At 41.1% G+C, this 16859-nt stretch overlaps 1 protein-coding gene across 1 annotated transcript in view; it reads right to left on the bottom strand.

Annotated features, from left to right (window-relative positions):
• nos1 (nitric oxide synthase 1 (neuronal)) overlaps positions 1-16859 on the bottom strand; it is a 111507-nt gene that overhangs the window by 43378 nt on the left and 51270 nt on the right. The window contains exons 11-15 of the mRNA XM_041202639.1: positions 11339-11440; positions 11059-11253; positions 3819-3904; positions 2017-2161; positions 483-587 (exon numbers count right to left, since the gene is read on the bottom strand). Of these exons, the coding sequence (XP_041058573.1) occupies positions 483-587; positions 2017-2161; positions 3819-3904; positions 11059-11253; positions 11339-11440 (633 nt within the window). The remainder of the gene's footprint in view (positions 1-482; positions 588-2016; positions 2162-3818; positions 3905-11058; positions 11254-11338; positions 11441-16859) is intronic.

Genomic DNA, 16859 nt, shown 5'->3' with positions numbered 1-16859 from the left:
AGGGACACGGGGTATTTTATGCATTTTTTTAAGAAATCTCAATACAAATAAATCAGTACATAAAGGGAGAAATTCTCCTTTACGTTACTTAGGCAACCATGTGGAAAATGCGTTTTTCACTAACAGTGAGCAGCCCATTATATTTGCAGTAAAATTGAGCACAGAGATTGCCCTGAGGTTTTACATCGTGTGTAGCAACACACCATTGGACTGAGTGCATAAGTTATACCTCAAGACTCTTGGTCTTTGAACACCCACACCAAGACATGACTTATATGTTGGATATTTTGACATTTGTTTCCCTACAAAGTTTAAAAATAGGATGTTAGTGGACACAAAGACACAGCTGGTGCTCAGATTGTACCGCTACTCAGGAAAACTATAACTAGAATAATTAGCCTACGTTTTGATTTCTGGTGATTTTAAATTTTACTGGTGGTCTTTTGGAAACACACACGAGTAATTTTTAGTTATTTTCATACTTCTCCATTCTCAGGTGGGTCACCGTTGCCGAAAGTGCTTGTAACTACCAGCACCAGTGCTTCATGCTCTAGATGCACAATGTCATATTCGTCCATGGACATCACCTACAAAACAATGGAATTCAGGCAGTTACACAAACCTTAGTTCCATTCCTTTTAAGATTGAAGTATTTTATCTCAACATCCCATGCATAAATCTGTACCTTATTTATAAAACTCAAAAGCCTTTAAGCATAATTTGTCAAAAATTGGAACTAATTAATAACACTGCAAATTCACGCTGCCACCTCTTCTATTGTGCCTGAAGTGAACAATTTGTAAGTTAAACACATGGGTAGCAATAAGCAATGGTCACTAGTTAAGGATCTTTCATGAAGAAAAGAGCATCTGAATTCAGTATGAGACTATTATATAATTTATGGAATGTCTATAACTTTACCATCAAATGTTTAATTTCCTGGCAATGCTGGGTGATATGCATCACCAATTAATAGCTAGCTGTGGCTATTTGGACTTTTATAGTACTTGGTTATAATAGTCTTAGGTTTAGGAATTCTCAATAACCACGCTTTGCAGTAATCAAAAATTTGTGTGATAATGTGAAATTGATGATAGTAAGTTGACAGCCCATTTTCTGCTGGTTCTTCATTACGTTGACTTCAATGGAGATAAAAATTAGAAAAGATGTAAAACAGGATGCTGGCTCACTATTACTTGTTTTCCATTATCAGCCAAAGCCAAAACTGCCACCATCGCACTTCACCCCTGCTATCCACCCACCTCCACCCCCTACCCACAGCTGTTTGTGCTTATGCAAGGCAATGTTCTCATCTATGTAGAAATGGCAGATTAACTACAAGCACTTCACATCAGTATTAAGCACATAGACTATGACTTCATTAGACTTGTATTAGTCAACAGCATCTGGTGACATTTTACTTTATGCGTGTTCTAGTTTTTTATTTGTAATGTGGGCCAAAGGTCAGATGTCCCAGGGGATTTCTCTAACATTACAAGTGTCTCTGGCAATGAGATATTGCCAAATAAAGCTCTGTGCATATATCTCAATGGGTAGCCGTCTCAGGACTCGGTTTTCCCCTGGATAGCGGGTGCTGCAAATGAACCAGTTAGAATTTAGTTTTGTTCACTTGCACTGCTCAAAAACAGGTACTGTTTTCACATGGTATTCCATCACTGTGAAATAACCAGAGGTGTGTGCATATATTTATCACTCCTGAAAGGGAGATGATGCTAGACTCACTGAATTGTGTGTTGAGAATAATAGAAAATTGGGCTGGTAGGAGCACAGGCCAGTGAAGGCAATCCTCCTGATTTTCTTCCATTCATTTAAATTGAGGAAAACCAGCATGCTCCTTTGCCACTCAGCCAATCCAACTCTTCAATGTTCGCTGCACTCGTGAATCCAAACACAGAGCCAAGAAATTCACTCCGATAGCCTGAGGCATACACTTATTGTAGCATATTGTTGTGAAGTTAATTAGATGAATATGATTAAAACAAATTTGTTTCTTACCTTGGCATCAAAGGCATGCTTGAAAATTTCACATAATGTTTTTGCATAGACTTGGGACTTTCCAGTTTCTGTGGCATACAAGATGGTGGCTTTTACTCTTTTTGCCATTGCTTGCCCCATTAACTTCGTAGAGAATTTCACTGCCCTTTTCAAACAAAAATGCCAGAGTATTAGGACTGGATGTCTTCAATGTGCAAATAATACCAGCATACAATAACAAGTCTTTTGGACAAGTGTCCTCAGAAGCATTTCTTTCAGCTATAGATTCAGATGCGAGTCTTGGAAAATTCTGTATGACATGAATTCTGCTCTGTCAAGTATCAAGATGCCAGTTGGTATCACTTAACTGTTTCCAACTGTTGCTTTTTGTGACTGTGCTTCTTAAAGGACAAATCTGGTTTTATCTTGCGCAAACAGGTGGTGAGCCAGCAATGCCAGGCCCCAGTAGTTCGCTTTCCCAAAAGTGTTTGGATTACTAATGGCGTAAAACATGTTTAAAGTGGTGCAGAGGCAATATTTTGTGAAACTTCTGATGTGTGCTAAATAACTTCTTCAAACTCCCAGTCAAAGAATATAGGGGAGGTGGTGGCATCGTGGCATTGTTGCTGGACTGGTATTCTAGTGATCTAGGGTGGTGCTCTGGGGACCCAGATTCAAATATCAGCATGGCAGATGGTAAAATTTGAATTCAATAAAAATCTGGAATTAAAAGTCTGTTGATTGATCTGGTTCACTAACAGGGAAAGAAATCTACTGTCCTTACCAGGTCTGGCCTAGATGTGATGCTGGACCCTTAAAATGTCCTCTGGACAAGGGCAATCAGGGATGGGAGATAAATGCTGGCCTAGTTAGTGACACTCACATAAAGAAAATATATTAACATGCTACTAGATGTTTTTAAATATGGTAATGCGACTTTCTTCCCGATTAACTCATATTGTAGATAACACTCATGGGCCAGTCCAACCTTCACACCTATTCTTATCTTAAGACATTGTTAATGCACCAAGGATACAAAAAGCCTCATTTGGTAATTATTTTACTGGATTTGCAGGATCGCTCTTAAAGTTCAATGAGTGAATAAACCTTCACATCTTGCTTTAAGCTTAAAATCACTATGAAAATACATTTAACAAAAAGAAAACAAGCATATAACAATTATATATTCACACCTAACCCATTAAATGGAAAACCAATAAAAAGGCTCAGCAACAAAAAAAATTACTAAACTACCCTTTGTAAATAACTTGAACTATGCTTCTTCTTATATTTCTCAATACCTACGTCAGCATTAACATAAACACTCTCTTGCAAGTTTCAAACTAATTCCTTCTCTTTCTCAGAAATTTCAACCTGACTGTTTCCTTCTCAGATCGGTTCAAATGAACTCTCCAGTTCAAAGGGCGGATTTACATCACAGAGAGGGTTCCCAGGGCTTCCTAGATTTTGAATGATCACCCACTCAAATTTAAAACCAAGACCTCAGTCATATAGCATTATTTAAGTTTGAATTATTCCTCTCACAAACCCGTGGCTAATGAAACTTGCAAACATTGTTGTGATTCGACCTTGGACCACAATTCTGGCGGTCACTTGTTCAATTCACACTGCTAATGACTGGATTTAAAGGAACAGCCACCAAACAAAAACTAGACAAAGTTATTTTGGGCACGGTCACAAATAAATAGTATGTACTGAAATATAACTGCTAAATCTAAATCAACTATTGAGCAACATATTTTAATATTTCTTACACTATACGGCTCCAATAAACAATGGTGTGTTGAATACAATAAACTTACTTTGCTAGCTTTTTAAATCCAATGGCTCTCTTTTTAGTGGGAGTTCCATTAACTCCTTTCCACACATGATTCAACCAGGGATCTGCCTGCATTGGAAACAACAGTTAACCCAGTTGATCTATGAACATGAAATGATGCATAAAATATGTTATTGGCAAGGGATTTCAATTCTGGGGTTATTTCACAGGGCTAGAACTCACGAGCAACATGTTATAGGTTCTCCAGGGACATCTCAATTAGCTTTCATTCTGGCAGCATAACAAATCTCCTGCTGTTAATAATAGATAATGTCTAGTCGGGTTTTAATCAGGTCACAGTGGAAAGGTTACCTTTGAGGTGGCATTATGCATCATGTTGGCCTGGAACAACATTTAAAACAGTGCCTTTTTGCCCTGTTGTTAAGTACTTGCACGATGCATGAAGATATCAAACCTACTCAAAACTTCACCAAAACATGTTAGGTGTTAATGAGACATGATTTGTCAAATGTGGACTGTTACTTCATTTATTTAATTTGTTTTAACAAACATATATTTTTAGATCACCACCAATACTTCCAATAATTTGAACTCCTGATGCTTTGTGAGGTAGTAAATTTGTGGTAAACATATAAACCCTGCTGACCATGGGAGATATGGGGCCCTTTGGACAGCATACACATGAATTAAAGCACTAAGAGCGTGTAATGGTGCCAAAATACAGAGTCCTCATGTGGGTTAGACAAATATTGAATAACTTATTACTAAGTCATTAGAAGTCAAAAGGTTAGAAAGTCAGAACTGCTTCTTAAGGTAATACAATTGGGAGCAAACTGTGAGAGTAACTATCAGGGCAACAAATTTTCAGGAAAAACAAGTTTAAAGAAACACAAATATTTAAGAATCACTGCTTTATCTCTTATATTATAATGAAATGGAATGGGGGAGGTGGTGGCATAGTGGTACTGTCACTGGACTGGTATTCCAGGGGCCCAGGTTAATACTCTGGGTTTGAATCCCACCACAGCAAAAAGCAAAATTTAAATTCAATAAAAATCTGGAATTAAAAGTCTGATGATAACCATGAAACAGCAACACCCATATCCCATGAACAAATAAAAAAAAACTATAATTTATCCATTCTCACTCCTGTATATAAAGGAATCTTTAAGGGTAATTTACTATTTACTTTCTCAATGATTCTAGTTTTTGTTTCTCAGCTTCTCTCAAATGAGATGGCTGTTACTAACCACATGTCGGATCTGGATGTGATCAAAGTTCAGCTTTAAGTTTGCAAAAACTGCTTAATAATCAGATTATTGGGGCTGCGAATCAATCACCTTTAAATCATGATCATTATTCTCGTGCCCAGCTCCCCATTCTTTCTCATTTGTTTATGGTCCTCTTTTGCTGACTCTGATTCTCTGTCTCTTATTTACTTCTGCTGCTTCTCTTTTATGTCCTCATCCAGTTCATTTTTGTTTCTTATTTCAGATTTCCAGCATCCGCAGTATTTTGCTTTCCTATTTCAGTTTTGTTTCTCTCAGTCTATCTTCCTTTCCTTTCCTTCACTCTGAAAGTTCCTGCAGTCCTGGTACCTGAGATAACAACATCTGCTGAGAATTTCTTTGATATGTTTAACTTTCATTTAAATCACCCTCTGTACTTGTTTAAGATTATCCACCTATACTTTAAACTAAAACTGCTTTAGTGCTTCTTTTGAAAGAATCTTCCTTCCTATCTTGCTTGTGAATCCTGTTGGAGATGAACTTGAAAAATGATGAATCAGGAAAGTGCATTCCACAGAACGCCATACAAATTATGTTTTGTTTCATTTTCCCTCCTAGTATTTAAGATCAAAACCTTGAGAAATATCTGAACCACAAAGGTAGCAGAATAACTGACATCTTTATTTTTTTGAACAGAATTCCTGAAAGCACAAGCAAAAGACAAGTCAGCCTTAACTGGCTCATGGTAGCACACTCAGAAAGCATCAGAAGGGTATGGGTTCAAATCCCACTCCAGAGACCCAAGTGTACAATCTGGGCCAAGGTTCCAGTGCAGTATTAAGGAAGTGCTGCACAGTCAGAGGTGCCAATATTCAGATTAAATGTTAAGGGGAGGCCCTAGGTTGATGCAAAAAAACCTACTACAAATTTCAAAACACAGCCTTGTCTGCCCAGTATCCTGGACAATATTTATTCCTCGAACAACATCACTAAACCAGATTATCTGATCATTATCTTAGTGTTTTTTTTGCGGGACCTTGCTGGGTGCAAATTCGCTGTCATATTTCCTACATTAGAACAGTTACTACGGGCATGATTATATGCTCCCCCTGGGGCTGAATGTGGGAGGGCTCGCTGCTCACCCGCCACTACCCTACCACAATTTTACCAGCAATAGGGGTGGCATTGGGTGCCCTGCATGCCATTGCACCACTTGAGGCCCTTAAGTAGGCAATTAATGCTCACCTGGGATAGCAATATAGACAAGATAGCAATAACCAATAACAGGAGCGGTGCATGCCAAGTGCCCAGCCCAGCAAGTTTCCTTTCTTCCAATCAAATAATCCAACTTTGGAATGTGAAGATGCTCATAGGGCTGTAACCTTTGAGCTCCCCAGCGTCGGATTGGGGGGACACCCCAAAGATGCACTGGGGAACCTCTCTTGGAACCAAGATCCAACCTCCTCACCCAAGTTACCCACACCCTGAGGTTTGACCACTCCCAAGGTCCGATCCCCCACATTCCCCAAAATCCGAGAGCCCTCCCAGCCCCAAGGTCCAAAACTGCCCTCACCAAGGTCTGACCCACCCCCCCTCCCCCATCCCCACCACCCCACCCCCAATCCTGAGGTCCGACCCTCCCCTTGAGGTCTGACTCCCCCTACTCCAGAGCTTCACCACCATCCCCCCCCGCCTCCCCGCCCCTGCTGCCGGAACCCCCCACCCCTCCCCCCATTTCTTATCTACTTACCTTAAGACACTTACCTTCACCCTGGCCTGGTCAATTCCAATGGACCTATTAACTTACCTGATTTACAGAAGCTAGTGCCGTAAAAAAGAGGTGTGTCCTCCTTCACTTCAGTGGAGCTGGACTTCAATGCTGGGCCTGGATCTCGTCTGGCCTGAGCCAGAAGGTCAGGCGAGACAGGTACAGAAGGAATTTAACATTAGTAATTGGGCACAGAGTGGCAATCCTACACTGATTACCAGCCTGAGGAAGTTAGGGCCCATGATTAGTGTATTGCAATGTCCCACCACTTTCTACATCTGCCCAAAATCCTTCCTGTCCGCCTGCACAATGAGCTAATGATCTACAGCATTGCCAACTGATATGTTGCCAAGGCTATTACTCAAACTGTTTTATTAAATTGTGCAAGATGAAGGTTGTAGGATAATTTCCTGATGTAATTTCCCATTTCAGATTGTATCCTGATGTCTTAGAGTTTTTCCAGAGTCTTCACCCTACACCACCCAAACAGATTAACTGGTTATTTAAAACATCATTTTTGTGGGGCCTCACCATGCATTATGCTCATTACATTCATCTACAAAATAAGAGTGACTACATTTTTTTTTTAAAAAGTATATTGTTGGCATTTTAGGAAATACTGGGGACATGAAAGGAAAGGTTCAATGTAAAATTCTATTTGCTTCTCACATTATCCCATTTAAAAAAATTGTCTAACCAACAAATTGTTTACAAGTTTTAAAAGAAAGTTCATTCAACTATAGGTGTGGCTTTGCAATTTGTGCAATGGCACTTGTTTTTAGCTTCTGTCTTGGATGAAGTCATCTGGATCATGTAGCCTTGGCTGTTAACTGATTTATGCAACTCCTCAAACCACTTGATGGTATGAATTATTGAAGGACATTGTAGCATTTGCTTCTTTTGCCTGTGCAACAGTGTACAAATTGCAAAACATGCCTACCAAGAGGGCACAGTCTCTGAGCAACAATTAACTGCAAACTAGCCTAGCAGCTCCACAAACATGAGATCTATTCATTCTACTTCTCTTCCAAATATATCTATCTCTGTTTTTGCTATGTGATCTAACAACAGTAACTGAAAAGCTTCCAATAAGTTCCATTCATTGTGGCTCGTACTTTTAAGTCCAGCACTTCTTTGTCACATTCCCCAGATGATGGAATCACATCTCCACAACTTAATAGCAGATGTCTACTCAATTCTAATACACTAGATTTGCATCACTTACCCTGAGAATTGAGGATGGAAGGCAGCCGCATTTAGTAAGACAACGTTCAACACTTGAGGCTTACCTATCTTGACATTAGGAAAATGACTTTCCTTTGGTTTCCATGTCTTATTGATGTAGGTGAGTAGTGCATTGATCTTAAATAATATATAGATAAAAGCAAAGAACTGCGGATGCTGGGAATCCAAAACAAAAACAAAAACAGAAATACCTGGAAAAACTCAGCAGGTCTGGCAGCATCGGTGGAGAAGAGTACGGTTGACGTTTCGAGTCTTCATGACCCTTCAACAGAACTAAGTAAAAATAGGAAAGGGGGGAAATATAAGCTGGTTTAAGCACCGGGGGGCAGGAGGGTGTTGAGACAAGAAGAGCTAGGTAAAGGGCCAGTGATAGGTGGAGATAACCAGAAGATGTCACAGACAAAAGGACAAAGAGGTGTTGAAGGTGGTGATATTATCTAAAGGAATGTGCTAATTAATGGTAGAAAGCAGGACAAACAAGGTACAGATAGCTCTAGTGGGGGTGGAGTGGGGTGAAGGAATACTAAAAAGGCTAAAAATTAGAGATAAAACAATGGATGGAAACACATTTAAAAATAATGGAAATGGGTGGGAAAAGAAAAATCTATATAAATTATTGGAAAAAAACAAAAAGGAGGGGGAAAAAACAGAAAGGGGGTGGGGCTGGAGGAGAGAGTTCATGATCTAAAATTGTTGAACTCCATATTCGGTCCAGAAGGCTGTAAAGTGCTGAGTCGGAAGATGAGGTGCTGTTCCTCCAGTTTGCGTTGAGCTTCACTGGAACAATGCAGCAAGCCAAGGACAGACATGTGGGCATGAGAGCAGGGTGGACTGTTGAAATGGCAAGCGACAGGGAGGTCTGGGTAATGCTTGCGGACAGACCGAAGGTGTTCTGCAAAGCAGTCACCCTGTCTGCGTTTGGCCTCTCCAATGTAGAGGAAACCGCATTGGGAGCAATGAATGCAGTAGACTAAGTTGAGGGAAGTGCAAGAGAAATGCTGCTTCACTTGAAAAGAGTGTTTGGGCCCTTGGATGGTGAGGAGAGGGGAAGTGAAGGGGCAGGTGTTGATTCTTCTGCGGTTGAACCGCGGTCTCTTCCTCGAACAGAGGCCCGAACAATCCCCATCCACCACTACTCTCCTCCATCTGGCTGAACTTGTTCTTACACTGAATAATTTCTCCTTTAACTCCTCTCACTTCCTCCAAATAAAGGTTGTGCCTATGGGTACCCACATGGGCCTCAGCTATGCCTGTCTCTTTATGGGATATGTGGAACATTCCTTGTTCCAGTCCTACTCCGGCCCCCTTCCACAACTCTTTCTCTGGTACATCGATGATTGCTTCGGTTCTGCTTCATGCTCTCATTAGGACCTGGAAAAATGTATTAATTTTGCTTCCAATTTCCACCCCTCCATCATTTTCACATGGTCCATCTCTGACACTTCCCTTCCCTTCCTTGACCTCTCTGTATCAATTTCTGGTGATAGACTGTCCACTAATATCCATTACAAGCCTACTGACTCCCACAGCTACCTGGACTACAGCTCCTCACACCCCGCTTCCTATATGGACTCCATCCCATTCTTTCAGTTCCTTCGCTTCCGTTGCATCTGTTCTGATGATGCCACTTTCAAAAACAATTCCTCTGACGTGTCCTCCTTCTTCCTTAACCGAGGTTTCCACCCACGGTGGTTGACAGGGCCCTCAACCGCATCCGGCCCATCTCCCGTGCATCCGCCCTCACACCTTCTCCTCCCTCCCAGAAACATGATAGGGTCCCCCTTGCCCTCACTTATCACCCCACCAGCCTCCGCATTCAAAGAATCATCTTCCACCATTTCCGCCAACTCCAGCATGATGCCACCACCAAACACATCTTCCCTTCACTCCCTCTGGTGGCATTCCATAGGGATCGTTCCCTCCATAACACCCTGGTCCACTCCTCAACCCCCTCCCACATCACCTTTCCACGCAACCGCAGAAGATGCAACACCTGCCCCTTCACTTCCTCTCTCCTCACCAAGGGCCCAAACACTCTTTTCAAGTGAAGCAGCATTTCACTTGCACTTCGCTCAACTTAGTCTACTGCATTCATTGCTCCCAATGTGTTTTCCTCTACATTGGAGAGACCAAATGCAGACTTGGGTGACTGCTTTGCAAAACACCTTCGGTCTGTCTGCAAGCATTACCCAGACCTCCCTGTCGCTTGCCATTTCAACACTCCACGCTGCTCCCACATGTCTATCCTTGGCTTGCTGCATTGTTCCAGTGATGCTCAATGCAAACTGGAGGAACAGCACCTCATCTTCCGACTCGGCACTTTACAGCCTTCCGGACTGAATATGGAGTTCAACAATTTTAGATCATGAACTCTCTCCTCCATCCCCACCCCCTTTCTGTTTTTTCCCCCTCCTTTTTGTTTTTTCCAATAATTTATATAGATTTTTCTTTTCCCACCTATTTCCATTATTTTTAAATGTATTTCCATCCATTGTTTTATCTCCAATTTTTAGCCTTTTTAGTATTCCTTCACCCCACTCCACCCCCACTAGAGCTATCTGTACCTTGTTTGTCCTGCTTTCTACCATTAATTAGCACATTCATTTAGATAATATCACCACCTTCAATTCCTCTTTGTCCTTTTGTCTGTGACATCTTTTGGTTATCTCCACCTATCACTGGCCCTTTACCTAGGTCTTCTTGTCTCAACACCCCCCCTCCACCTCCCGGTGCTTAAACCAGCTTATATTTCCCCCCTTTCCTATTTTTACTTAGTTCTGTTGAAGGGTCGTGAGGACTCGAAACGTCAACTGTGCTCTTCTCCACCGATGCTGCCAGACCTGCTGAGTTTTTCCAGGTATTTCTGTTTTTGTTTTTTTTAAATAATACATACTCTAATTCACAAAGCATCAAGAATTATTGATAAAGAACTAGGAAATAAAAAGTAAGCTTAATTAATTAGTCAGAAGCTAATCTGGAAAAGACAGGCAAAGGAAACTATATTATTCTCAATGGCCTACCTGATACTCAAATGATGGGCTTAGCTGATAGTTTAGCATCTCTTGATGGAACACTGGCGTGATACTTCCTGACATCGGGGGAACAATCCACACCCAGTCTGCAGGGCACCCCCCTCGACATCTATACTCATTTTCCATGTGTTTCATGAAGGATTCCGTAGCAGAGTGGTGATCCACAATTGTCACGTTATCAGACTAAATAGGCAGAAAAAACTTTCAATGAGCACATAATCTGTATATTTATTTGAAAGAAATTGCATTACATGAAGCTTGTACTTACCTGAAAGCTGTGGAGGACAGCAATATTTATTTCAACTAATGCTTGATCTTTCCAAAGGGAAGATGTCTTTCTGGTGTCAAGTCCCATTTGTTTTGCAACATTCTGCAAGATGATCATATGCAAATAATTTAATAACCCCTTCCTGTTAACAGCAAATTAAACACTAGCAATTGGACAGGTAGTGTATTAGGTTTCACTGCATAATTGATGAGGCAACCATTGTCTGATCGTCATTTTTCACCTTTCTGTATGTTTATTAGCAACCATTCAATGAAATTATTTTCATATTGCTGGCAGCTTTTGATTCCATGATATTGGGATTCTTCAAGAGCAGACTTGTTGAATTCCAAGGAGGATCATTGGTGTCATCGACAGTGGCCCTTTTAAACTGTTTCTGGACTGGTCAAGGCCTCTCTGCAGCCACCCAACATCAGTGGGGTCAGCAAGATCATCCAGGCTGTCGAGGTGGTGCAGCCCAAGCAACAACTCGCATTGTCAAGGAGTGCCTGCTGACTAAACTTGAAAACGAACTCAAAGAACTACATCCAGCAACTGACAAAGCTATTGATTGGCTTTGTGACTATGCACATGTTAAATAAATAAATAATGAAATTATTTTAAGGGCTCAGTCAAATATTACCAAAGGAAACCCCTAACTAATTTGATTACAATATTCCGTGCAAGCAAATTCAAATCCGTATGTGGAAATGATTTTCAATCATGGTCAGACTTCAATTATGGGTGCCAAGATCATCTAAAATTTTATGAAAATATCTAAGATAGGGTTCTTGAAAAATCTTGGCCATTTGCTGAACATTGCATAGGATGCAGTTTGGTGTCTGGTCATGGAAAGCCACTTGAGCAGTTAACCATGGAGAAACAAAAGAGAAGCAAAACTAAGCAAAGGAAACATAAACAATGGAAAGTAAGAAAAATTGGAAGAATCAGGAAAGGTGAAGAGCAGCAAGGAGAAAATCTGAGAAACTGAGAGCACAAACAAAGACTAAAAGCAGGAAATAAATAGGTACGGTGATTTATTTCTGTGTTATGATAAACTTTGATCACGTTTTTCTGTTATGTATGAATGAGAAACACAGAGAAAGCTTCCTTGTTTCCATCGTTTTTGCTTGGTTTGTTCACACTGCATACAAAGGAGCAATGTGTAACTTCCTGATAGCTCATTTGGTATGAACACTAGTTAGTGCGAAATGGAATAGAAAAGTTGCGGATTCAGTCTGTGCTAAGTTCATTGAATTCAAATAGGTCAACAATAAGAAGGCGTGGTGTGATGAAAATCAATCTTGATTCTCGTGCAAAATGCCATCTGAACCTTCTTGCTGAAGATATGTTTATATGGACACTGGGTAAGAACTGCAATGTATTTGGTTCTAATGCCTCCATAGTTGAACAAACTATTAGTATTCACAGTCTTGGTTTAGTCATGAAGATTTTCTACTTGGAAACATAGAAACTTAGCAAAATAGGAGCTGGAGTAGGTCATACAGCCCTTCGAGCCTGCTCTGCCATTCAATATGATCATGGCTGATCCTCTATCTTAACGCCATATTCCTGTTCTCTCCCCATTCCATTTGATATCATTAGAGTCCAGAAATCTATCTATTGCCTTCTTGAACATATTCAGTGACTTGGCCTCCACAGACTTCTGTGTTTGGGAATTCCATAGGTTCACCACCTTTTGAGTGATGAAGTTTTTCCTCATCTCAGTCCTAAATCAGCTACCCCGTATCTTGAGACTGTAGCCCCGTGTTCTAAACCCCCCCAGCCAGAAGAAACATCATCCCTGCATCCAGTCTGTCCCACCCTGTCAGAATTTTATGTTTCAATGAGATCCCCTCTCATTCTTTTAAACTCCAGTGAATATAGGCCTAGTCGGCCCAATCTCTCCTCATACGACAATCCTGCCATCCCAGGAATCAGTCTGGTGAACCTTTGCTGCACTCCCTCCATGGCAAGTATACCCTTTCTTGGGGAAGGAGACCAAAAACTGCACACAATACTCCAGGTGTGGTCTCACCAAGGCCCTGTACAGCTGTAGTAAGACATCCTTCCTCCTGTACTTAAGTCCTCTCGCAATGGAGGCCAACATACCATTTGCCTTCCTAACTGCTTGCTGCACCTGCAGGCTTGCTTTCAGTGATTGGCGTAAAAGGACACCCAGGTCCCTTTGTACAACAACATTTCCCAATCTATCACCACTTAATTAATACTCTGCCAGTCTGTTTTACCGACTAAAGTGGATACCTTCACATTTATCCACGTTATACTGCATCTGCTATGTATTTGCCCACTCACTCAACTTGTCTAAATCACCTTGAAGCTTCTTAAAATCCTCCTGTAGAGTGAAATGGCAGCATGGGGCAGAACCTTTAAGAGAGAAAGGGAGGTAACAAATTTGGAAAACAACAAAAAACTTGTGGTTTTCTGAAGCCTCTTCATGATTGGGGCACTGTCATTCCAACAGAACTTTACATCTAGCAAAATTTAATGGCATTTCAAGCACTAGCCCATAAAGAGAACGAAAGTTCCTGGAGTGCATAATCTATTAGCAAACCTTATAAGCATACTGTCAACATCATTCCTACTTTATAGACACATTTTTGTGAATGGCTGTTTCTAATCTTCTTCTGGCCAGGTGTCCCACATTCCACTCTCCATGCACTTGTGTTCATCCAAACTCTGCTAAGCATAACTTTATCCTAACTTAGCTGACATGGAACATTACAGGAAACCAAAGCAAACCACTGCAGATACCGGAAATCTGAAATAAAAACAGGAAATGGTGAAAACATGCAGCAGGCATGGCAGCATCTACGGAAAGAGTTAATGGCTGGATTTTTGCTAAATTGGGCCAACTCGGGAGCTGTTCAGAAATGGTGGATAGGACTAGATTCAGGGATTTCCACCCCCATTCCCATTTCCAGCAATTTTCACCAGCTTAAGTTAAGGATGCAGGCAGTCGACCCATACCAGCACTCCCGCCCTTGTCATCTCCTTTGTGGGGATGGCCAGTTCAATACCCATGTGCTGGGCAATTATAGTGGACTTAAGCCCCATTTGTAAGAATATGTAGTTCACAGCCTCTCAGAGGAGTCGTGAACCATGGGGGAGCCCCTGACCCAAGTGCAGAACCAAAATTAAACAGTTATCTGTTCCTAGGATTCTTTCAGTGAGAGACTTTGAAACTTTAAAAAAGATTTTCAGATTGAGTAGTTTAATGTTGTAAGATGGATGTGTTTTTACTGCAATGATTGATTTTAAAACCCTGATCTGCACAGGGAAGTTGACCATTACATTGATCAGCAGTGTGTAATTGTTGAAGTGCATTAGAGTACTTTTCCCATTTGGAGAAGTGTTTTTATGCATTCAACAGCGAAGAAAACACTGCTTACTATCACTACTGTAATACTCTGAAATGAATTAAATACCCAGAGTCCATTTAAATTGAAAATAGAACCTACAGCTGATTTCACTTACGGAGAAATAGAACAGCCACCGCTCCTTGATTGCTTTGATTGACAGGACAGCTAGTGTAGCTTAGGGAAAATGGCCATCTGGTTTTTCAGCTTCAATAGGTTCCATTGTTTATATTTCTCAGAATTTGTTTTGACAGCTGGGTCTTTTGTGAATGCTTGGCTGAGTTTCAAAAGTTTAAGTACCATTTATCTCAGCAGGGGCAGTGTTCACATTTTGATTGACAATTTTAATAGGTTATTAAAGAATTGTCTATCTTTGATGTTGGAAGTAAGTAAATCTTTGCTTTTACAACAGATTGATGTGAGGGGATTTAATGTGAGCAGTTTTTATGAATGAGAGCTTTTTTCAGTATGAAATGTGTTTTGAATGACAGCTTAATTAGATTGTTAGAAGCTTACTTTTTTAACATACATTTCAATGATAGCCTGAAGGCTATCCATATTGGATATTGGATGAGTGGCAGGATAAATGAGGGGCATGGGTGGAAAAATGGGGGCTATGAGGGACTTGGAGGCAGCAGGGAGAGTAAAAGGGGGCATGTACGGGTATGAGTGGGCATGTACAGGTTATGAGGGGTGCCTCAGGGAGATCTCGGCGCTCTTTTACGAAAGAGCAAACTCCCAACTCAGGGAAACCCCCCCTGCTGCCCGCACAGGGAGCACACAGCGCTTCCAGGTGCGCATCACACTGGGCTGGCCTTAATTGGCCCGCCCTACATAAATTGGCAGCATTGACCCAATCAGGGGAGCTAATTGGGTCCATGCCCGTCCTCACACAACCACCCCCAACAGGGGGAAGATTCTACCCAATGGCACCAGATGAATTCACTCCAGTGTTGTCATTCTGAATTATTCCGGCCACTTCAGACAAGTGACAAGTCACTCTTGCAGCTTCTGTGAGCCACACACAATCCTGACTTGGAACTATGTTGCCGTTCCTTCACTGTGGCTGGGTCAAAATCATGAAACTCACTTCCTAACAACACTGTGTGTGTACCTGACCACATGGTTGCAGCAGTTCATGAAGGTGGCTCACCACCATCTTTTCAAGGGCAATTAGGGCTGGGCAGTAAATGCTGGTCTAGCTGGCGACACACACATCCTGCTTTTCTTGGTCTTCTGTAGCTTCTTCCATTTATCTATGTGCACACAGCTATGGAAAGTATACCCGCTGGTGACATTCTAGAAAAGTGCCCAAATCATGACAGCTTTTCTCATTCTCCATGCACACTTTATCAGTTAGCCCCGACTAATCTGTTTTCAGTGTTGCTGTAAGGTCAATGTCATCAGCAAATCTGAGTTTAATATCATGCCACTTTCCTCCAATATCACCTTTCAGTACAAGATTCATTATTATTTCCAGTATTATATTAGATAAATCAGATGACAATGTGCATTCTTGTCTCATCACCAAATGGTGATCTAAACCATTCTGTCAATCTACTTTAACAGCACTCAGGGGCTTATTGTAGGTGTTTTCTATTGGCCAAATAAATTTTCTCAGGAATATTACACATCCTCAATAACACAAATCTTCAAAGAGTGAAAAGCAGCAGTTACAGAGGAATCAGCTTTCTGAGTATATTGAGTGAGGTATCTTAATTAGACACCACAGAGAATAAAAACACATATTCAAGTGTTGCTGCTGGTAGACCAAATTGGTTTTGGACCAGGATGATGTAATTTAACTCAACTGTTTGTAATGAAACAGTTTTTAGAAATACTTACAAAACACAACATCCATTGTTAGCCCAGCTTCAGTGATCTTCAGCAGGCCTTTGGCCATGAATAGCAAATAGGGATATGGCGCTTTAAGCAGTCGAGCGGAGCAATTTACATTTGTGGGGCAAGAGAAAATACATCAACCGGTAGGTGTCATTTCCAGATTCACTTCCAGGTTTACCAGTTTTAAGCTGATAGTCAACATTCCAACTCATGTGCCAGCTTGTTAGTGTTCAGCAGAATTAAAGATTGTCTGTATTGTCTATTATATCAGTTGAAAGATGGCTGTCAGCCCCAATCAGATC

Source organism: Carcharodon carcharias, chromosome 13 (assembly GCF_017639515.1).
Source record: "Carcharodon carcharias isolate sCarCar2 chromosome 13, sCarCar2.pri, whole genome shotgun sequence".
Classification (NCBI taxonomy): domain Eukaryota; kingdom Metazoa; phylum Chordata; class Chondrichthyes; order Lamniformes; family Lamnidae; genus Carcharodon; species Carcharodon carcharias.
This window is presented reverse-complemented; position numbering and strand designations above follow the sequence as displayed.